At 40.6% G+C, this 24312-nt stretch overlaps 1 protein-coding gene across 1 annotated transcript; it reads left to right on the top strand.

Moving 5' to 3' along the window:
- Window positions 1–1051: 1051 nt before the first annotated feature.
- On the top strand, window positions 1052–2664 carry LOC307028170 (general transcription factor II-I repeat domain-containing protein 2-like). Its single transcript, XM_079662971.1, has 2 exons — window positions 1052–2132; window positions 2231–2664. Exons 1-2 carry the CDS (start codon window positions 1296–1298, stop codon window positions 2576–2578), a joined length of 1185 nt encoding a protein of 394 aa, XP_079519097.1. The 5' UTR covers window positions 1052–1295; the 3' UTR covers window positions 2579–2664.
- Window positions 2665–24312: the final 21648 nt, after the last annotated feature.

The raw sequence follows: 24312 nt of genomic DNA, 5'->3' as shown, positions 1-24312 counted from the left end.
TGAGCGGAGAGGCTCACAAGCACCTTTCAACACAAGGCAATTCAAAGTGCTTTACAAAAAATGAAAGACATTAAGAAAATGGCATTTAAAATCAGTCATTAAAAAGAAAATATAATAAAAGAGACATTAAAAGAAAAAATACATGGATAAAAGTTACAATTAAAAGCAGCGGCAAAAAGAAAAGTCTTTAGTCTGGATTTAAAAGTAGTCAGAGTTGCAGCGGACCTGCAGGTTTCTGGGAGTTTGTTCCAGATATTTGGAGCATAATAACTAAATGCTGCTTTTCCATGTTTAGTTCTGACTCTGGGTACAGAAAGCTGACCAGTCCCTGAAGACCTGAGAGATCTGGATGGTTCATAATTTAGCAGGAGGTCAGAAATGCATTTTGGTCCTAAACCATTCAGTGCTTTATAAACAGCAGCAGTATTTTTGAAATATATTCTTTGACACACAGGAAGCCATTGTAAAGACTTCAGAACAGGAGTGATGTGATCCTCTTTCTTAGTGTTAGTGAGGACTCGAGCAGCAGTGTTCTGAATTAGCTGCAGCTTTCTAATAGATTTTTTAGTGAGACCTGCAAAGACACCATTACAGTAGTCCAGTCTACTGAAGATAAAAGCATGGACAAGTTTTTCCAAATCCTGCTGTGACATTAGTCTTTTAATCCTAGATATATGCTTTAGGTGATAGTAGGCTGATTTAGTAACTGTTTTAATGTGAATGTTGAAACACAGGTCAGAGTCCATGACTACACCTAGATTTCTGTCTTTATCTGCTGTTTTGAACATTGCAGACTGAAGTTCAGCGCTAACTTTTATACGTTCTGCCTTGGCTCCAAAAAGCATTACCTCAGTTGTATCTTTGTTTAATTGGAGAAAGTTCTGACACATCCAGTCATTTATTTGTTCAATGCGCTTAGTCAGTGTTTAATCTGGAGAATATTCTCCTGGTGAAATTGTTACGTAAATTTGTGTCTCATCCGCATAGCTATGGTACCTTATTTTGTTGTTTTTCATTATCTGAGCCAGTGGTAGCATGTAGATCAGGGATGGGCAACTGGCGGCCCGCGGGCCGCATGTGGCCACCGCCCTCACTTTGTGCGGCCCGCGAGTCAATTTACAAAAATATATTGGTTTCACAGTTGTAAACAAGCAAATCATTTGAACCAGACCCCACTTGTAATTAATAATATTCACCGCTAGAGGGCGCTCCCCACAAATTCATGAGGCCTGCAGCCAAGTGTATATTGTCTTCTGTTTACCTCGCGGCTTTCCTCCGTTAGCGGGAAAAGAAACATGAGCGCCCAAAAAAGAAAACTGAACCTAGAAAACCGTCTCTTTCAGCCAAAATGGGAAATAGATTATCTGTTTACAGAATTCAAAGGCAAACCTATGTGTTTGGTGTGTCTTGAAACTAAATCGGCAATGAAGGACTACAATTTAAGTCGCCACTACAACAGCACCCATAAAGACAAATATGAAAAGCACACAGGAGCTGCCAGAGTCGCCATCGTTGCTGACCTAAAAGGGAAAATATGCCAGCAGCAGACCTTTTTTACCAGAGCCACGACTACACAGCAATCGTCTCTCACGGCGTCTTATGCCGTTTCCCTTGAGCTTGCTAAAGCTAAGAAGCCCCTGTCTGATGGCGAAATGGTGAAGAGTTGTGCAGTCCAGATAGCTAAAGCATTCGGAGATGACAACATGGCTAAAAACTTTGAAACCGTCTCTTTGTCCCGTCGGACAGTGACACGAAGACTATTTGATATACAAAATCATGTCGAACAAAAGGTAAAACAAGTCATGCATGACTGTGCATACTTTTCCTTAGCGTTGGATGAGAGCACTGATGTGACTGATGTGAGCCAGCTTCTCATCTACACACGGGCCATTAACAGTTCATTTGAAGTGCACGAGGAGTTATTGAAACTGGCTTCTTTGCATGGCACTACCAAAGGACAAGATATTTTCACCGCTGTTGAAAATGTTGTAAGTGCGCACAGAGGATTTCACAAGCTCTCAGCTGTTGTTACCGATGGTGCGCCAGCAATGCAAGGAAAGCGCACTGGATTCGCCGGCCTCCTCCGCCAGAGTGGCGTTGACTGTCCAATACTGCACTGCATCATACATCAGGTGGGTAACATTATTGTTAGCTATTCTAATGGTTTTGAATGTGGGCATTCTTTGTAAAAAAAAATCAGGCTAAATCAAATTTCGTTTTGATATTGCAGGAGGCTCTGTGTGCCAAATCAATGAATTTTAGCCATGTCATGGATTTAGTTACCAAGACTACTAATCTCATTCGAGGAGGGAACCGGTCTCTCAATCACAGGAAGTTTATAGCCTTTTTGGATGAAGTGAACGCCACGTACGGTGATTTACAGATGCACACAGAGATAAGGTGGATGAGCCGTGGAAAATGCTTGGAGAGATTTTTTCGCTACGAGCAGAAATCCCTGTGTTCTTGGAGGACACCATCCAATGTGATACAAGTGCGTACTGCGCAAAACTCAGGAATACAGATTTTCTTCTCGACATGGCTTTCCTTGCGGACATTACCTCGCATCTTAATCACCTGAATATGCGGTTACAGGGAAGATGCCAAACCGTGTCGGATCTATATGCGCACATGAACGCATTTGTTACTAAACTGACTCTGTTTAAAGACGGATTTTCAGCCGACCGTCCTAATCTGGCGCACTTCCCGTCATGTGAAGAGATGCGCAAAGATGCCCCCGAATGTGAGAAAACATTACCCAAGTACAGAGCCGACATAGAAACACTGCAGCAGCAGTTTAAGAAGTGCTTTCAAGATTTCCACACCATGCAGCCACGCATCGAGTTATTCACTAACCCCCTCTCGGCTGCAATCATCGAGTAGCCCCCTGAGTTGCAGCTTGAAATGTGCGAACTACAGTCAGCCCCCTTTCTAGCAAAGCGCCAGGAGAGGGGAATTTCCTTTTGGAGACTGCTACCCGAGTCCCGCTTTCCACTCCTCAGGGATTTTGCGCTCTCAATGGCCAGCATGTTTGGCAGCACTTACATCTGCGAGAGCAACTTCTCTATGATGAAGCACATCAAGTCAAGGGAGAGAAACAGACTGACAGATGAGACACTGTTCCATCTCATGCAAATCGGATGTACAAATGTTGATATTGACATTCAGTCTATTGTGCAGCAGCAGGAGAGGCCACAAGTATCTCATTAAGATGTATAGCTTACTGATCCAGCTGTGGGTGAAGTTCAGAAAAATGCATATGTTCTTGGTTTTATGTATGGAATGTGAGGGAAGCATAGAAACACAATACAAAGATGAATATTCGTTGTTAAACTCAGTGTTGGTGTTTGGTACAATAAACATTTATTGCCTATATATATTTAGTTATTTTAATTAAATTAGTAGCTAAAGTTGGCTATTTAAATGTTGTGGATATAGTATCCTGCCGATGGAAGTGAATGGTCACGAAGTGGCCCTCTGGTAGTGAGGACATTTTTTTTTGGCCCTCACTATCCTCAAAGTTGCCCATCCCTGATGTAGATGTTAAAGAGAAGAGGCCCCAAGATGGAGCCTTGAGGTACCCCACATGTCATATTTGTCAACTAAGATGTGAATTTACCTATAGAACAAAGTTTTTTCTGTCCTTTAAGTAGGATTCAAACCTAGTCGGTCGAGTAATATATTGTGGTCAACAGTGTCAAACGCAGCACTGAGATCTAATAATACTAACACTGAAGTTCTGCCACTATCTGTGTTTAAGTGGATGTCATTGAAGACCTTTACAAGAGCAGTCTCAGTGCTGTGGTTTGGACGAAAGCCTGACTGGAACACATCGAAACAGTTATTTAAATGCAAGAAATTACTCAACTGCTCTCACGGTCATGGCCTTTCTCCATGGAGATATTTTCTTCCCAGTCACTTCCTTTACCTTAGTTGGAACAATGGCATCTATAACATTTTTAATTTTTGAATTAAAATGATCTACTAGCTCATTTATTGAGAAGTTAGCAGGAGCAAGTGTGGAAGAAGAATTCTGAGTAAACATTTCCCTAGTATTTTCAGTTAAATATCGCTTTGTGGTTACCTCTTTTTGAACATTTTTGTGAACAGAAATAGAGCTCTCAAATAAAACACAGGAATGATCAGAGAGTGCAACATCAGTCACCACAACCTTAGAGATATTCAAACCCTTTGAGATAATTAAGTCCAGAGTGTCCCCCTTATTGTGCGTGGGCTCCGTCACAGTTCTTTAGCCCCTCTGTCCTGGGGGTTGTCAACATGGATGTTAAAATCACCAAAAATGACTAGACGGTCAAAGTCAATACACACTATAGACAGCAGTTCAGTAAAGTCATCAAAAAAGCTTGCACAGTATTTGGGTGGTCTATAAATATTTAGGAACAGAGCTCGAGAGGAGCATTTCAGCTGAAGAGCCACATAATCAAAAGAAGCAAAGTTCCCATAAGATGTCTTCCTGCATTGAATGGAATCATTGAACAAAATAGCAACTCCACCCCATTTCTTATGCATTCTTTCCTGACTCATAAAACTAAAGTTGGGAGGGGTTGATTTGATAAGAACAGCTGCACTGTTATTTTGTTCAATCCAAGTTTCCGTTAAAAACATAAAATCGAGATTGTGCTCAGTGATAAAATCATTGATTAAAAAATGTTTTCCTGCCAAAGACCAGACATTTAATAAAGCTAGTTTAAGTGTGTTAGATACAATATCAGTAAGATTTTTTGTGACAAGCTGTGGCTCACATGGAATCACTGCTAAATTTGATAAACTCACACAAATGTTTGAGCACTTCCTGTTTCTAAGCTGATTCACCGATCTTAATCTATTACCTATCAACACAGATATCGACAAAGCTACAGGCAGGCAGGGCCCCAGCATGTCCTGGAAAGAGTTGAGAGTGCCATACGCCCTTGAGCCTGGACCCAGCACATATCAGTAAGAGTTTGTTGCGTTTTGTACACACACATTCTTATCAGGTTTCGGAGACTGCAGATGCTTTCTTGAAGGGAGGGGAGGTGGTTGACGTAGGCACGGTGATGGAGACGGGGGAGATGGTGCGCGTCTCTGCTTCGGTGATTTTGGTTGGCGTTGTTGAAGGGCGGGGGTAAAGGACATACTGCCAGGGGGGGGAGGTGGTTGACGTACGCACGGTGATGAAGACGGGGGAGATGGTGCGCGTCTCTGAGGTGATTTTGGTGGGCGTCGTTGAGGGGCGGGGGGTAAAGGACATGCTGCCAACCCTGCGTATCGCAGGGTTGGCAAGGTTTTCTGATTGTATTTCTCTTGTTTTGATTCCTCTTGTTGCTTGTCCTTGGCAGAGGGAACAGATTGATGACGTAGGCAGTTGAATACGTTAGAGATAAACAATTTCACTCATGACTTCTTCAGGCAAACTCCATTTGCCTTACAAAGATTTCTGCGGTCCGAGAAAAAGTTAAAGTTGTCAATCAAATTGACAGAATGGTCAATACAGACAGTTGAAAGCCAGGTGTTCAGTGCAAACAATCTGCTGAATCTCTCCACTCCTCTTCTGACTGGCGGTAGAGGGCCACTGATGAACACCTCTGCATTTAGAGAGCAGACAGTTTCCAACAGACATTTAAAGTCTTCTTTCAGCACTTCTGACTGTTGTTTCACAACATATTTTGTTCCAATGTGCAGTTCCATATTTTTCACAGTCGGGTGTTCATCCCCAATATGCAGGATCTTCTCAGCCAAGTCAGAGACCATATCCTTGGGAAAACAGAGTACTTTGGTGTTGTTCTTACTACACAGACTTTTTACATCTCTTACAGCAGTAACCCACAATCAGACTTTCAGGCCCAGTCGTTAGCTTTCCCTCTAGCCTTTTACTTTTGGAGTAGCTGTTGGTCCTTACGCTGCTGTGTGAAGAGGATAGGTTATCCAGGTCATCAAAAAGAGATCTCCGGTTCTGTGTCAGTGGAGCCTATCTGTTCTGGATTGGCACACTCTGTGGTTTAGGAGGATTGTTTGTAGTTCTCCCTTTAGCAGCTGTCCATGGCTGTTTCCTAGTAGGAACAGGGGTTGAAGAGGCGCTCTTCCTGGGCAGTGTTGGGCAAGTTACTTCCAAAGTGTAATATATTACATATTACTTATTACTCTCTTTTGAAAGTAATAAGTTACATTACAATATTACTGTCTCTGAAATGTAATGAGTTACACTACTTTAGTTACTTTTTTAGTTACTTTCACCAAAATAACCGCAAAAGAATGGCTAGTTATTTGAAAGGCTAAAATGTAGTTTAGTGCAGCTCATTATACATCCAGTGAAGGGCAATGTGGTATAGCACAACAACTGTGTAGGCCCTTAAGGCTACTAACAACTTAGAAACGTATTTAAAGCAGACAAAGGATCAAAGTCTAGTCAATTATAGTAGAGATACTGTAAATATTTATAAGTCTAGGCCTATATATATATTAAATACAATAGAGCTAGAGCTCACTATAATGAAATCTATAACATTATGAAATGACAAGGTGTGCAATATATTTTTCTTTTTGTTACTTTCTTTTATTTAATTCAAGTTCCAAGCACAAGAAGTTTAAATGTATTGAGTGGACAAAGAAGAAGCTTTATAAAAAATACGAAAAGGATTATGCCTCAAGGAATAACCTACGGCTCAGCCATTTTCAGTCCAACACTATTAACATGTAAGCCAAACATTGCTTAAAATTGCTACTAAATGCAACATAGGCCAAAAATAGGAGCCCTGCTATTTGCCAAACAACGCCTAGAACATAGGCTACCAAACAAAGTCTGGTCAAATCTAAATACAAAAAAAGGCCTCGTAGGAAATACTTCACAAAACAAATGAAGCTCCACTATATTTAACACACACATTGGAATATTGAAAATAAAACAAATAAACAGGAAACCTGTTACTGCCAAAACAGAGGTAGAATACAGCCGATTAATACTCGTAAAATACATTTAAGTATGAAAGCCCTTAAAGCCTTGACCTATAGCCTACTTATTTTTCTATGGTGGGGGGCTGGCCTATTCCATTACCGCCTTGACTGAAATGACGGTTGAAGCGCATCAGGAGAAGGCGTTGAAATCCTCCATTACCGAGACGGTTGCGTTTTGGGGTGAGCACAAGATTTCCAAGACTGAAAAGTCTTTCTACTGGTGCACTGGATGGCGTTGGGGCATTACAGCGGAGTGCGATTTTTTTAATTCTTGGAAACTGGTGCAGACTTTCCATCGTAGGGGCAGAATTGAAATAAGACATTACCTCTGTTTCCACAGACATGGGCGCATCAGCTGTGGTAACGGGCTGTAAGTCAAAGGCAAAAAAATCCTCCTCGCTGGAGGCAACAGCAGCAGGTTGAGGGACATCGGGCATGAGGGCTGCAGGCTCTTGTGTTGTTAGGGAACGACACTCTGACATGAGGAGTATCTTGATGGGGTTTATCCTAATAAAGAAATTTGAATATATTGATATTGTCTCTTCTGGCTTCTTCTTTTACCCAACGCAGCTTAAACTTAGGCAGTGAGACAGCGGCAAGCAGCGCTTCCTTGGAGTCAATTATTGCGGCAAATCGAGTTTTGATTGCTCCCACAATAACTTCAGGCAGCCCAGTGGTCATTGCTGATAGGCCAGTTTTCATTGCTAAGATTTTTCCCACGAGAACTTCTAGTGTTGGTTGAAGCGTTCCATAAAAACAAGTGTCCTCACCCTGTAAGATATCCAGTGCAACTGTGAAAGGCTTCATAATGGAACAGTATTCCTTGAGAAATTGGTATTCCCTGTCGTTCATACATTTCATTTGAAATTGTGTGCAGATATTATTGATGTCAGTGAGGGGAATTTCTGTGATCTGAGAATAGGCGTCAAAGTATGAGTTCCACCTTGTTACTGTGGGAACAATCAACTTTCTACCACTGACCTCTTCCAGGAACTCTGATGCGACTGTAGAGCGGCTGGCCTTCGTCCACAACGCTGAACATTTGGCTGTAGCACTACGATACACAGCTCTAGATTCTACGTTAGATGACAGCCATTTATCAACCTCATTGTTTGCAATTAGATTAAGTGTATGGGCTGCGCATCTATGATGGGAAGGCAGTACACATAGCCCGTCCTGGGCATTCTTATCTTTGGCGGCGGCAAGCACAATGTGAAGGTCTGTAAAGTCTGCCTCACCATCGCCATCCACCTCATCTTCCTCCTCATCGGACTCCACTTGCCGCTGCTGATGCTCCTTGAACGCCTTCACAAAGTTACTCCCGTTGTCCGTCACACATGCAGTCACTTTATCGTTGGTAAGTCCATATTGAGAGAAAATGTCCTCCAGCTCTGTTGCTATTGCGTCGTACGTGTGTCGACCCCTAAATCTTCTACAAGCGATCGCAGCCTTCTTTCGTTTCAAGGTATCTGCATCGATCCAATGCACAGTCACCCCCAATAAACTTTTGTTGTTAGCACTCCATATGTCTGCCGTTGTTGACACATAATCCTGGTCATCGATGGTTTTCCTCAGCTCCTTTTCCATGATAGCATATTCTTTATCCAACTCTTTGGCAAATGTCTTTCTATCTGGCAACACTTGCTGAAAATTAAGAAGATAGAGATATTAAAGTCATGCTAGATAATAAACTAATGCTCCATTTATAACTGGGCTAAATAATATTTAAATACCGGTAATATTACTGTAATGATAGGTGCTTATGTATAGGCAATGCATCTTTTTACCACCAGGCAGCAGTATAACATTTAAGCTAACCATGTACAAAGAGTGGAATAAGATGTGAGTCCACACACACACACACACACACACACACACACACACACACACACACACACACACACACACACACACACACACACACACACACACACACACACACACACACACACACACACACACACACACACACACACACACACACACACACACACACACACACACACACACACACACACACAAAATAACAACATTACAATTACGTCGCTGGTCGCTAACATGGTAGTACAGCCTCGGCATGGCATGGCCCAGTAATCTACTGTATTAAAAGGTCTCTATTGCAACGTTAGCTTACCTTGTCATTGGTGGTGTTGACAGGGATTTTGCTGACAAGTTTTCTAAATGCCGGCGACTCCACAGTTGACAGAGATTGCATGTCTTCCACAACATACTCTGCCACGAGTCTCTTAACTTCTCGGGGTTCCAGAATCATAGAAGACCGAGAGAATGTTAACTTGTGTTGCTTCGGCGTGCCTCCACTCACGTCTTCTGTATATTTTCTTTTCTCCGAGCCGGCAGATCTCTCGAATAACTTCGTGTTAGCGTGGCACCGGTCCAGGTCTTTCTTTAAGTTGCTAGTGCTATTTCTTGATGTAGACAATTCCTTTGCTGCCGACGAACATAGATTGCACTTGACTATTATGTTTTTATCTTTTTCTATAATGAACTGATAATAATGTGAGAACACCCATCGCTCAAAAGTTCCTCCCGCCATCTTAACCCAATAGTAAACAATGCATCAGGTTTATTAATCTACCCGCACATTTTTTCTCTGGTGTCGGAATGTCTCGCGATATTTGTAAATTCTTAAAAAACAAAACACCATTTAATTTCGGGTTAAAATGTGTTGTGTAACTGCGTTACTGAGAATTGTAACGGGTAATATATTACCCAAATTTCATTAGTAATGCGTTACATTACTTCGTTACAGCAAAAAGTAATATATTCCTGTAACTCCGTTACTTTTGTAACGCGTTACACCCAACACTGTTCCTGGGTGATAACAATGCAGGCCAGCCGGTCGCATCACACATTTCAGAGCGCTGGGCTCTGCCTGTTGTTCGTCCTCCCAAATCCCATGGAAATGATTTACTCTTCGGCCTTGCACCCAGAGAGTTTGAGGGAGGACTACCACTTGTAGATGTATTACCCAGTACACAGCCCTCCTGTTCCTTGGAATCCTTGTAGCTGCTAACTAGCTTTGAGTTAGCATACCTTTGTCCATTCTTTTGCAACACTGGTAAAGTGGTGTCATTCCAACCTAGTCCATTCACTTCCACGTTAACTTCCGACCGTTGCATTTTCATTTCCAACACGGCCATCTTCTGTAGAAGTTTGTGGAGGTCATCTGTAGAGAACGGAGGCATTTTGCTGCTAACTAGCTTAAGCTAAATAGCATGCAGTACCAGGCTTTAGCTGTTGCTAGGCCAAGCTACTGCAAGACTGAGGTCGTTGTAAAAATATTGAAATATGGCTGAAACCCTCCGTCTATTTACGAAGAATAACTGTCCCAGTGATAGGTTAATGGAAAGGAGCTGCTGCTCGAAGTTTTCAGAAAATAAAAATAGAAAAACAGCATAAAAAAGTCCGCACTGTAAGAAGGCTGCACTGTCAAGCCACATGACCTCCTCTCCACCATGGAGACCTGGATAGAGGACAAACTACACAAACACTGCAGCCAAGCTCAAGTACACCATTAGCGCAGGTATGAGAAAATAACAAATGCAGACAGTGGGAGACAGAATAAAAGAGAAGAGGATGAGGACATGCTACAGTCTAAACGTGTGTATTTGAAAAGAATAACACTTGGAGACTAGGATATTAAATCCCATATACAGTTTCTGTCTGTTGTGTTCAAATTGCTTTCCTTATTTTTTAACAGTAGGTGAGTTTGTGCTTAAATGTCTTTAGCACAACGTCATTTGTGGATTGGAACATTACACAGTTCTCAGTGTTATCCATGGACACAATCAATTGTTGGTGAATGGGTATTTTTTTAAATCTGTGAATAGTAACATTAAGCTAGTTTGCCAAACATGCTAATGTTAGTTAATTTTAAAACAGATAAACACACAGCTAACTGAATACCTTTTCCCTTACTAATTATCTTATTGGCTTTGGAAAGATAAAATACACCATCCTTTGAACTCTTAAAATGTCCTACAACCAAACGCACACGGCCTGTTCATTTTGCAAACAGTCATTAGCCTTAAGCAAACAGGATTAAAGTGTAGTGCAAGTACTAGGCTCCAAGCAAGTATATATATTTGTTTCATTATGCTTGAGTTTAATCAGTATCACTATATAAACTCCAACATAACAGTGTTTTGTTGGCAACATCACCGTTAAAAGGGAAACACAGAACGTTTTCAGCAGTCTGCAGAGAAATTAAAGGCTTCTCTTCAGACGGTGCCTGTTACTCAGGCGTCTGATTGTGGTGCTGCACGGCCGCATCAACCCCCTCCCGTTGAACCCTGCCACATGCTGAGGGCTGGGCTATTCTCTACTCCCTCACAATATGGCCGCCTGGTGCGCTAGACACACACGCACACACACACACACACACACACACACACACACACACACACACACACACACACACACACACACACACACACACACACACACACACACACACACACACACACACACACACACACACACACACACACACACACACACACACTAGAGAAAGGTTACCTTGTGCTGCTGCTCGCCAGTTGTCTTCCTGGTGCAGATCTGAGAGAGAATATATGATTGGAAAAGTTGAGTTCTGGGAGTATTTTACAGTAATTCCAACCATTTTCCCACAACTTACCCATGCCCCACCCAACAGGTTCACAATCACAAACAATGGCTCTCTCTATTTCCAAGATACAGTGTTTGGCAAATGCCACAAAGCTGGAAGGTGACCTTTTGTAAATCAGAGTCTTCTTATCTAATATGGTTATAGGGATAACTCAGATTGTTTGAATTGGGGTTATATACGGTACTAATCCATAGTCAGTGTGTTACCTACAGTAGATAGCAATTTGGAAATGCAGACAGAAATAACAACAAGGGAGTATTGTCATGTCCTGCAAAGAACATGGGCAGCAGCTAAATGTATTCTAGACATGTAAAAGAAAGTCCCACCCTAACAATAATTATCATTTAAATGTTCACTAATAGAGACTCAAGATGAGCCTTAGATGCATGAGACAAATACAGACGTGCACACATGTTCAAGAAGTCCAGTTTAATTGAAGGCATATTTACACCCAGGTGTCCGTAGCTAACAATGCTATTTACACCCGGGTGTCCATAGCTAACAATGTTATTTGCACCCGGGCTACACATTAGATACTGTTTTGGATGTATAAGTATTTATGGAAATGTTTCTTTGATAACTTAATTCCCTTGTGCTGCTGCGTCAAATTGTAATCCCCCTATAGTGTATGTATAAAGGCACTTCTTATCTTAAGCACTGTAGCTATTTATACCCGGGTGTACTGTATGAATCTCCTCTTGCCCTTTCTACGATTCCTGGGTAAGATTACCTGAACATCAGGGACAAAAAACACCTGTCATATTGTGAACATTGCTGCAAGGTAATAAATGTACCACAGACCCCCCCTGATGAAAGGGGTTAATTAATCTGCCACAACAGTCAGAAAAAAGTTATGAGACGTTTTAGTATGTTTATTTACATAATACCACAACAGTAAACAGTGACTAAAACATTAATGATGTAAAGTAACTGTGCCCCAATCAGTCTATTTAATATTTACCCCTTAGGCTCTTCATGTGTTCCTGCTGGACTCTGGCAGGATCTGCGTCTTTTAGCAGGGCTTCAGCATTCTGAAAGACACAATTAATAATAATAATAATAATAGCTTGGATATATATAATGCCTTTCAAGGGACCCAAGGTCGCTTTAAAAGTAATAGGGCAAAAAACAAACATAACAAAACAAAAAGTCAGACAGGCAAAACAACAGATCGATTTAGGGGCCGAAAGCCTTGGCAAACAGATGGGACTTGCGGGCCCTTTTGAAGGCGTCGAGTGTGGGGATGTTGCGAATCTCCGCAGGGAGAGCGTTCCAGAGGGTGGGGGCTGCCACACTGAGGGCTCTGTCCCCGAAGGTTCGCAGTTTGGTGCAGGGGGTGGTAAGCAGGCCAGAGTCTGAGGACCGCAGGTTCCGGGGTTGGGCGTGTGGGTGAAGGATGTCCGATAGGTACTGGGGGGCAAGGGCATGGAGGGACTTGTAGGTGAGGAGGAGGACTTTGTAGGATATGCGGGACTTGACCGGCAACCAGTGTAGGTGGATGAGGGTGGGAGTGATGTGCTGCCACGGCTTTGTGTGTGTGAGTACCCTAGCGGCACAGTTCTGGACATACTGGAGCCTGTCCAGGGTTTTGTTGGGAACCCCAACAGGACACCATTGCGGTAGTCCAAGCAGGTGGTGACAAAAGCATGCACTAGGGTTTCGGCAACCGACTCCGAGACTGACGGTCGGAGTCTGCCAATGTTCCTTAGGTGGTAAAAGGCCGAATTAAAAATAAGGGTAAAAGGAAATTACACATTTATTTACAATGTTCAGTAGAGATTCATTTTACAAATGACTTTGTCCCACCCTTTGGCATTGTGCTGTAGAAGAACGTTTTAAGGGTGGTGTTGTTGGTCTTTCCAAAGCCAAAAAGATAAATAGCAAGGGGAAAGGTAAACTGTTAAATGTATGTTTATATAGCCTTTCATAAGCACATGTTTTTATATTGGGCTAACTAGCTTAATGCTACTCAAAACCAAGAGATGCATCAATCAGGAGGCAGGCAAAAAACTGGGTGTCCAAACTCTAGCAGGCAGGGTCAGAACATTCAGTTAAGTTTACTCTATACTATCAATATTTTAAGTGCACTACCTTACTGGGAGACAGCTAATTCTGACTAGAATCTGAAGCCAAACTTCGAAATAGAAAAACGATATCATAAAATGATTTTTTTATTGGCTGATGGCAAACAGCTAACCTTCCTGGGGTCTAAACCTTACATAAATCACATAACACAACTGACATACAAATACAATTTTGCATGATTGCATACATATGAGAAGATATGCTAGAATACTAATTAAACATATACATCTATATGTAAAAGAATAAGAATTGTAGATTTTGATGGGATTGAGAATAATACCACTCATATGAAGTGAAACACAAATATTAAAAACTATCATGTTTAAACTCCTACTAGTGTGCCTTCTGTATGCCAATACAGAGTGTCATCATAGAACAGACCCAAAATATTTACCTGGGAACTGGGGGAAGTGCCTTTTTTCCCCAAAATGCAAATCCAAGTCTGAGCAATGAAGTGCCTTGGGTTCCGAATGGTATTATTTAATTAGGCACGCTGGTGTGGGGTTCAATATTTGCTTGGTAGAGGGGCTGTGTTTATGCCACTGGATATTTACTCGAGCAGTGGAGGTTAACATCTTAAGCCTGTCTTCTTTGTTCATCAGATTACACTTCCGTGCCACCACCACCACCACCACAGGCAGCTGTTAAAATTGGCATCAAAGTATTCATTATAGAAAAGTGCCAGTTGTAGCAAGGTTGGAGGGAGTGTGTGCATGCGTGTTTGTGTTACTTAATGGGATAGTGTGTGTGTGTGTGTGTGTGTGTGTGTGTGTGTGTGTGTGTGTGTGTGTGTGTGTGTGTGTGTGTGTGTGTGTGTGTGTGTGTGTGTGTGTGTGTGTGTGTGTGTGTGTGTGTGTGTGTGTGTGTGTGTGTGTGTGTTCCTGTATTAATATGAGGGTGAGAAATAACGAGTCTGACTACCCTGTTTGTGCAATCCATTTCTAACAGCTAGAGGGTTATTAACACCCACATTGTGGCTAATATAACTGGGGGATTCTCAGCTTTATTGCTTTGTTCACAATGGAAAACAATCTTTAAATAACTTAACTTTATTTAGCTAAATTGACTACAGAGACAATCTTTTCCACTTTGATCAATAATGACTTCAAGTTTTTAGCTTCTTTTTTGGTTATTATGGTATCGTTTTTTTACATTGCATTGCTCCCTATAGAACAAAGAACCACACCATATTTGGAATAGTAAAGACCAGAGGAACACATTTGAACGTTTCTTATTGGTGGTCAAACGGTGCAAACGTGCTACAAGGCCCACCCAAAACACTTCCATTGGGAGAAACAAGCAGTTTCATAACGGGTTAGCCTAACCTTAACCCTAACGATTCAAACATAAAAACACTTGTGTGTCAAAACACCTGCAAATGAAGAAACATCTTCACCAACCTGAAGAAAATATGTGCAGTGTTTACTTAAAGAGCTGCATAAATGAAACGCTCCAAGAAGTAAAAAAAAAAAACAGAAAGTGTTTCCAGGGGACACTTAAAAGTGATGCACACAGCTGAGACCGAGGCACTTGTTGGCCTTCGGGGATTATAGAGTTTCGTCAAGTTGTATTCTGTCCTTTTTCAATGTTGTAATTTTGACCTTAATGTCAACAGAAAGGATACTTATCAATAATGTATAGTCACAATTTTTTTCTTTGCTATAATGTATCTGAAAAGAAGTTGCTCTTGTTGGTTTTGTTTTATCAAATTATATTTTACATTTGTATATAGGATTTCGATGTAGCTTTGGGGGTCTATTTTCAGTTGTGCTTATCATATAATTGTCATTTTGGCTTTGATATGACTACCTCCTACTTAAAACTTAATTTAAATTAAATAACAAAAAAAATGCAAGTCAGAGTGGCAACTACAAAAAAAGCTTGAAGCGTTATATCCTTGACTTTTCCCTTTGGATGTAAAATATTAGACTAAATTATTAATTTTATTGTTAGACCAAGTTATACTTCTCCCTTTCTCTGAAACATCTTAGAAACTTTTCATTCTGCACAATTCTTAAACTGTTTAGCCCTGAGCCTGTTTTTCAAGTCTCAGGCTCGAAAATGACATGCCCAGAACAAATGACTATATTTTATCTTCACTTCTCAAAAGGGTAAATTAATAATCTTTCTTCTCAAAGCAATGATAACCCTTTGGGTTGGATGTAGGAAAAGTCAGAATCAATATAGATGTTTTTACTTTAAAGTAAATTCAGATTGAACATTGTAAAAAAAATGTAATTATAGTTTCCGTCCAAAAAAAAATCACCCTTGAATGATGGGATAGTAGACTATAAGCTTTAGGGATCAAAATTATAACATATAATAAGTACCCTGTATCAAGATTGATGCAAAACAAGTTAAATTTGACCTTTTTAGAGAGGTTTAGCACAAAAAAAACACTTCTGGGGTCATTTGGTTGTATTTGCCATATCTATGGAACCCATTGGTCGATTTTGGTGATTGACGCCTCTTTTGAACCGTTATGCTACGTTCAGACCGGACGCGATGCAACGTTTGGGGGCGGCGCGATTACATGTAAAGTCAATGCAGAGACGCAATCAGACGCAAATTTGCGGAAGCCAATCAGTGTTGAGAATCTCAGCCTGCCGTCACTGACGTTCAACCAGAAAACATCAGCCATTAGCTGTTAGCAGTTAGCACACAGAGATCACAGCTCCTCATATCTGTTCAGAAACTGTACAGAAGTTAAACAAGTACAAACCACATACTGTCTGTGTCATGGCGAATACAGTCGCTGGTTTATTTATGTCTGTAGGCCGTTGTTATGAGTGTGGAGTGAGCATATACAACGTTAGCTTAGCCTGGTCGACCCAATCTCCATTCAGAAAACAAGCATTTTAAAAGGTTTTTCGCCTGCCGTCTTGTCTGCAGACTTGTCAAGCATTAATTCATGGTTTTTACTAACCGGTATCAGTATGTTGTTACTTCGGCATTATTTAGAAATGTGTATTACAATTTAATCACTGTAAAATATGTTCATTTTGTTGTAGTTGTAGCTCCCTAGCCAGCGCGTCTTGTTTGAATGATGCGAGTAAACACAGCCGGCAGCTGCGGTGAAACTCGAGCGTTTAGAGCGATTAGAGAGGAGCGATTAGAGCGAAGCGAATATTCGCATCGCGTCCGGTGTGAACGTAGCATTATGCTGTGTTCAGACCGGACGCGATGCGATGTTTGGGGGCGGCGCGATTACATGTAAAGTCAATGCAGAGACGCGATCAGACGCGAATTCGCTCCGACGGCGCGCATGAAGCGGTGGACGCGGCGCGAATCATGCGTTTGAGGGGATTGAAGGGGGCCGCGTCAAATGCGAGAGTTCAATTTTTTCAACTTGGGCTTCAAATTCACATGACGCGTTCTCGCCGAAGCCAATCAGCGTTGGGATTCCCTCTACGTCCTGCTGTTGATCCTTACTTACCGGAGACATATTGACAGGCGCTCCGCAGCTGAGAGGGAACGCCTGTAGTTTGTGTCCATCCGGGAAATCCTGACACCAACCCGAGCTAGAAGATCATCAAACTGGACACAGGTCATTCTAAAATACCGCTGGAAATGGTAGTCATCCAGGCGCAGTTCCTTGATTAAACATTATTCACCAAACTGTGTGTGACGCTTGATTACATTGTGAACCCAGACAGAGCGGCGTTTGTTGCTACGTTTGTAGGACTTCCACAGAAGCAATAGTTGTTATATCCTCCATAGTCAACGACAGAAATAACCAAAACGGTCTTGCATGGAAGTGTAAACAACCTCAACTGTCCGTCAACTGTCCGTCAACTGTCCGTCAACGGTGCGGCGCGGCGCGTCAACGGTATGTCTGTTTTGAATGACGCGATAAAACAAACTGCAAGCCGCGGTGAAACTTGAGCGATTTGAGCGAAGCGAATATTCACATCGCGTCCGGTGTGAACGTAGCATTGGAGCCAATAGAATCGAGGGGAAGTTCCTAAATCCATCTAAACATTACCATTGGTGAATAAGAGTGATGCGCAGCCAGAATGCCCAAAACCGGAAGCTCTCATACACTCTCGTAGCTCTCACACACTCTATATGAAAACTATTCTTATTTACATAAATGTTATGATGGATTATCAGTAATCATTTCAAAGTGACACAGAGGCATTGGATTAACCTTCAGCAGCGTTTATATGCGTTTTGATGCCATTGAACACAACTTTTGATCAGAAAACAGCAACGGTAAGACGTATTTGCCGTTTTGGTCCCGTAAAGTGAAGTTGTGTGTTGTATTTGCTGGCCTTCGCTGCCGTAAGTTTTGATCGCACAGTGAGGATACTTATACCATTGGAATATGTTGAATCTCAGCTTGTTTGTGCAGATCCGATGAAGTATAACATATTTCTACTGTGAGTTAGTGCCAATTCAGACGCTTGGCATTAGAGTTGTGTTTTGTTTCGGTAAAAATGGTTCCAGAGCTCTCAAGTCTCGCATTTCACTCCATTCACACACTCACACGCCACACCTTGTATTTCTCACGCAGAGATTTCTTTTCAGGGTACCGGCCACCAAGTTGCGCCGCAATTTTGTAAACAAACTAGGCTTGTATGAGACGCGTGCACTCCACTTGCACCCCCCCCCCCCCCCCCCCCCGTTGACATTCGTGATACAGAGGGCTTCATGGGAACTTTGAGGGGAGCCAGAAGTTGGAGTACCAAACACCGCTGCCAAAATCTCACTCTGAACTCTGTTCAAAACTTGAGAGCCCTGTGGTTCATATTGTCAGTTAGCTGAACTTCTTCCCGTTAAGTGGGTATGACACTTCAATAGGTTGTTAAATGTGGCGGGGGCACTATGCTTAACAGGTTAAAGGTCAAACAGGTGCAATCCAATGCAGGTTTAGATGCATATTTGAATGAAAAAGTCCTTTTATATTCCTTAACAAATGTTCATTTTAGGATTGACAAAAGTTTGGACTGGGGCAGAAAGAGAAAGAAAGGGGGACAACATTTCCAAGCAGCCACGATTACAAAAGACCAGGTGAGAGAAAGCAGTGAGATCTTAAGGAAAAGTCATAATAATCGGGAAACAATGGGAACACAGACAATGCAAAGGAGTGGGAGGGATTTGAGAAAGATTAAAAGGATTGAGAGGGAGGCAGAACAGAATAAAGCCTCAGAAGCTGACACGGCGGTAGGATTTTCTTGCGAGCAGCGCAGATCAAAAGTTATTGCAAAAATCCAAGAAGACAGAGAAGAAGAAATTATGGGGACAAAAGTTATGCGGAGGACGATGACAGCAGAGGACTTAGAAATGAAGAGGGGGCGACAACCCAAGGGGCAACATCGGGGAGACAGTAGAGGTCCACGTCAATAGATGCAGGACAGAAAAGGACGAGTGGGGACACATCTGTGTGGACGCAGCCAGCCGTGTGTGACCGATGCTCCGTGAGGTCACCTGTCAGGGTGTGGGGGGGTGCTGCTGGGAACAGGGGGCAAGGCCAGCTCCGCAGGAGGCAGGTACCAAGACAGATGTAGAAAGAAGGGGGAGAATGGATGGGGGGAATACATGCAGGTGGAATGAGAAACACATCAAAGAAAATAATTCTGAGGCAGGAGAGATTTATTTATTTGGCTTAATTTCTCTATTCATGTGCTTTGTTCAAAATACAGTATAAAACAAAATAAAGAAACATGACTTATCATATACCATATATCTTTAGGCAGTTGTATTTTGATATGAAGGAAAAAGAAAATACATAAACTAAATTAAATAACTCATATCATATTAATGGGGATAATTATATTATATCAGGATTTTTTATGTGGAGGGAAAAAATATAAAAAATCATATTAAATGAATAAATCATATCATTTTAAGGGGGATGGTAATAAAAACATCTATATAATAAATAAATCATATCATATTAAGGGGGAACATTTGAAAAATCTGAGATTTTTTGACATGGAGGTAAAAAACTATATCAAAAATAAATCATTCATACCATATCAAGAGGGATAATAATAGAAAATATAGGTTTTTGAAAGTGGATGAAAAGAAAAACATATCTAAGGGGTCATAATGAAAATCTGAGTTTTTTTTAAGAATGCAAAAACACATATTTAGGGTAAAATTAAAGCTGATTGCAAGACAGATATATATATATAGGGGACTAAGATGTGTCCTTTAATAATATCTTTAAAATACAACCCCTTGCTTTATTTCATTGTAAAACCTACTTCATTAAGGGTCGAATAAGATAATTTAGCCTATCACACATTTTAAAAGTACACACAAAGTATTTTCTTATTTCATGAGACGGAACTTTTCTCATCTGCCAAGTCATAAAATGTTCTGTTTGCTCTCACAGGACGTTCTCTGCACCAGACAGACTCAGTTTGAGACTAGCTCGGGAGCATATGGAGCATTTAGCAAAGAGACATTTAGGTAAAGAGACAGATATTTCCCTCAAGACAGAAATAAAAAAGAAAAGTAGAATGTGTTATGTGCTGGGTCTGAATTTCAGTCAGCTGCTGGTGTGCAAAGCCCATAAAGGGTTTCTTGGGAAACAGAAGGCCTGAGATAATGTGTTTAGTATATTGAAACGGCCCTATGTAGTTAACATGAAAAGCGATACCCACTTCGTCTAACTGAGAATATGTGATGAAAAAATGGATGAACCAAAAGAGAATGAATTTCGCCTTTTCGTTTTAATACCAGAAATAATGATTATACAATTGTTTTATGTCTACGGTGTAGGGAAACCTAGACATAACCAAAAGGGTCAGGGACACCATGTGAAGAACTTCAATTTCAGCAGTTTACTTCACTTCAGACAAAAACAACAAATCGAAGATTTTGTAAATAAAAATAACCCTCAACATTCTTAACAAAAACAATGTGAGAAAACAGGGATTCACAATAAATAAAAAATGGCGTCTCACTGCTACTATTGCTTTTAGATTTAAAAATTAAAAAGTGACAAGGTAGAATATTCAGAGAAATCATACATTACTGTTAGGCCTATACGGAGCAACACAACTTTCACATTTCTCTCATTTTGATTACACCATCAAACTTGCTATAAAACCTATGAGAAAACACTATTAACATACAAATCACCAAACCAATAAAGTGCTGGCTCTCAGTTAGGAACAGGAGAGGTGAAAGAGGGAGAGTGACTGGTGTGCTCCAGTTCAAGTAGGCATGATGTCAACCGGTGGTCCAATCAGGAAACAGCAACCAGCAAACTGGTCCAATCATCAGGCGGAACCTGAATCTCACACACATGCACACACAGAGTAGAAAAACGATCTGCCACAGACATAGACATAATGACCCATTGTCATAACAATTACTTTAGATTAAGAAAAAGCATTTTTGATTTTCATATTTTCTGTTGTACCCACGTCACGGTGACTCATGGTCATGGGTGTGCTGCATCAGGGGGAATAAATATCCAAGCCAGTGGTGTTGTGTTAGTGGATCCATGTGGAGTGTACACCATACCTTCAGTAAACTGGCAGTAACCATGGTGCATAATTAAAATAAATCAGCCAGTCGAAAGAGCCAAGACCACCTTGATCATGTGACAGCCTACAATAGAAATGTAGAAACAGCTTGATTGCTTATGATTACATACACAATGTCAACAGGAGCCAGACATTGACTGTGGCGACATTTGAATGCTCGCTCAGTCGCTCTAAGTATCCCTTAAATGTTTTTTCCAGGTGCAACAATCGATAACCTACAAAAAAGTGAAGCCTTACAGCCAGCAAAGGGCAACCCCAAAGGTAGCTCAATTAAGTTTGAAGTAAGAATTCTTCCTCCACTGCATTAAACCTATTATTGAATATAAAATCATCTACGCAATGAGTGATGTTTTGCAAAGACTGCATTAGTTTTCAGAAACAGGTTTATTAATGTATGATTTACACAACTTGAATTAGTGTAGTTTTTCATTTAAAAGACACGGACATTGATCAACAGAAAAACAACAATAACAAGCCTCAGAGCAGGTAATACTCCTCAGCTGTGTTGAGATGTTGTAAAGGCAGCCTTAAAATAAGATAAGATGACATTTAAAAATATATATATTTTTACATCAAACTTTTTCTTTTGCGAAGTCTCATGTTAGAAAAGGCTTAATGGGAAGGTCATTACATGCAAATACATATTATGCATGCAACTGGATGGAACTATATGGAACCCAAAGACACAGCAAAAATAAATGATTTACAATTGTTGTTTTTTGTGCCAATTAAGGGGGCAAATGTTTTCTTTTCATATTACAATTCAATAAAGTACCTCTGACTTTTGAATTGCTTGAACATTCACTTAATCAATGTATTCGTAATTTTCAATTACACATTTTTTTGTTGCATGTGGCTACAGGTTACCTTTCATTACTTTCCTTTTTTTATGGTCTCATATTTGTCTTTTGCCTTTTCTATAAGCAATACTTCCGTTATTATTTCACTCATTTGTTTGCATTTATCTCTTCATCAGGTTAGAGAGTGTTTTATTATGGTAAAAAATTAATTTAGGAGAAGCTCATTGCTTCCTCATTTATAACATTTTCACATAAAATGCTCCCCGGAGGCATGGAGAAAATTCAGTCTGAATGCAGTTGGCATTATTGCTACCACAGGTGAGTTGGCGGCTGTAAACATCCTGCAGCCTGGCTGAGACAGAGCTCCCCCGGGGAGAGAGGGAGGTGATAAAGTGGCTGAGTGCTCTGGACTAACTGTGACCAGTTTTTCTGACTGACTGATGACAAAGTAATAGTCAAAAAGTGGAAAACAACATCTGGATTTGCCCCAGAAGAAAATACAAGCGACAAAGGAAAGGATGTCATTTAAAAAGTGCTTAAAACATAAAATACATGCCATATGTCTCGTTAATTATTGGGAAACTTATTGAAAAAATCCAATGAAAAGTAAATCTGATTCAAGTTTATCTGCCAAATGTAAAAAATAAATATGTATATATATAGAGGGTAAGACTTAGAGGGTAAGACTTGGTAGATAAAAGTACTGTTTGAAATGCGTGCCAAGGAGATTTTGATAATGTATTCCTAAACATAGTGGAAACGTGCAGAGTGAATTTATAATTCTCTTTTTGGCAATGTACTGTGTGAGCGGTAACGTTTAATGCTCCTGGTTAGCACAGTTGGGGGTGTTTCAGAGGTTTGGCATGCAGGTGCAGCAGCAGAATCTCTCGTGCTGGTGATAATGGACTACAAAGGTTAGGTCAATTAAAATAATTGTAACCATTCAAATGTTCTTTTTACAGTAAAAGGCTGTAAGCTGCTGATATACTGATATGAGGCATTATCACATAGATAAATTATATTGGAAGCCAAGTGTGTGGGCAAGAAAGGAGTCATACTGGGAGCCTGAATGCCACCCTGTGACTAATACATCTGACGAATCTCTAAGCTGTGAATGCTGAGCTACACGGGAGCCCCCACTAAATGTTTGCTCAGTAGTTACTATATACTGTAGAACAAACAGTGCAGCTACCGAAAACAGGAAAAAAGTTTTGTGTACGGTTACAGTATGTGACCATGTTATGGATATAAATAATTTACATAAAGTACACATACATAAATACATATATAAGTAGAAAGATATGCAAACAATGACTATATAATTCATGTTTCCTATACCATGTCAGTGAACTATATGGCTTAGTCAGGGGAATAGTAGGGTGTGAAAGAACCCAACTAGCAACCGCTTGAAAATAAAAAAGAACCCTAAACCTAAATGTATCATTCAGTCCATTTAATTGGCTGCCCCTTTTCTTTGATGCAGTGCATTTGGATGCCACATAATACCACATTGGTTTGAATACAACCACCAAGCAACACCTGTGGAGCCGACAATCATTCAGTGTCTTGCCAGTTAGCAAGATAACTGGTAGGGTAAAAATACACTTTATAAAAGCAGTTGAATGGAATGTTGACCGGATAAATTATGACCAGAGTTCAAATGTAATTGTTATAGATTCAACAAAAACAAAAATTACTCTGTGTTTCTGTGATGAGGGATTTACTTGCTGGGTGTATAAAGACCATTCCAGGGAGGCCTTGACTACAGACACTACCTCAGATTGTATCTTTATTTTAAAGATTTCTATTAAAAGGTTAATTCAATAAATAAAGCTTAGCCTACATTATCATATCATTATTCACACTCAAAATGTTAGAAGAAAGCACTTTTACTTGCCATGTTACTGAACTCAATACAATTCTGCAGATGTTTGAGTATACATAAGTATTCAAGTCCTGTTCATATAAATAACACTTTTATTTTTTAGGAGCATGTATTACTAAAAGATCATACTGTGCACTAATACTTTTAATCAGACATGCTACATCAAGAAAGGCTTATTCTTATGATACAAAATGGGAATTGGCGAGATTTTAGCTGGCGCCCCCCCATAGAATATATAAAGAATAAATTAAAAATCTCTACAAAAGACGAATACACTACAAAAACAGAAACTTATTGACATAGGCAAAAAGGCTTCAAATGTATTCAGTATTGTATGAACATGTTTGAATTGGGGGATGGACGTCACATCCTCTAGGGGGGTCCGGGGGTACCCCCGGGAAGAAATGTTTGAACATTTTAAAGTAAAATGCTTCAATCTGG

This window comes from Notothenia rossii (genome assembly GCF_949606895.1).
Source record: "Notothenia rossii genome assembly, chromosome: 2".
NCBI lineage: Eukaryota > Metazoa > Chordata > Actinopteri > Perciformes > Nototheniidae > Notothenia > Notothenia rossii.
Note: the sequence above shows the minus strand (reverse complement) of the source record. Positions and strands in the feature narration are given on the sequence as shown.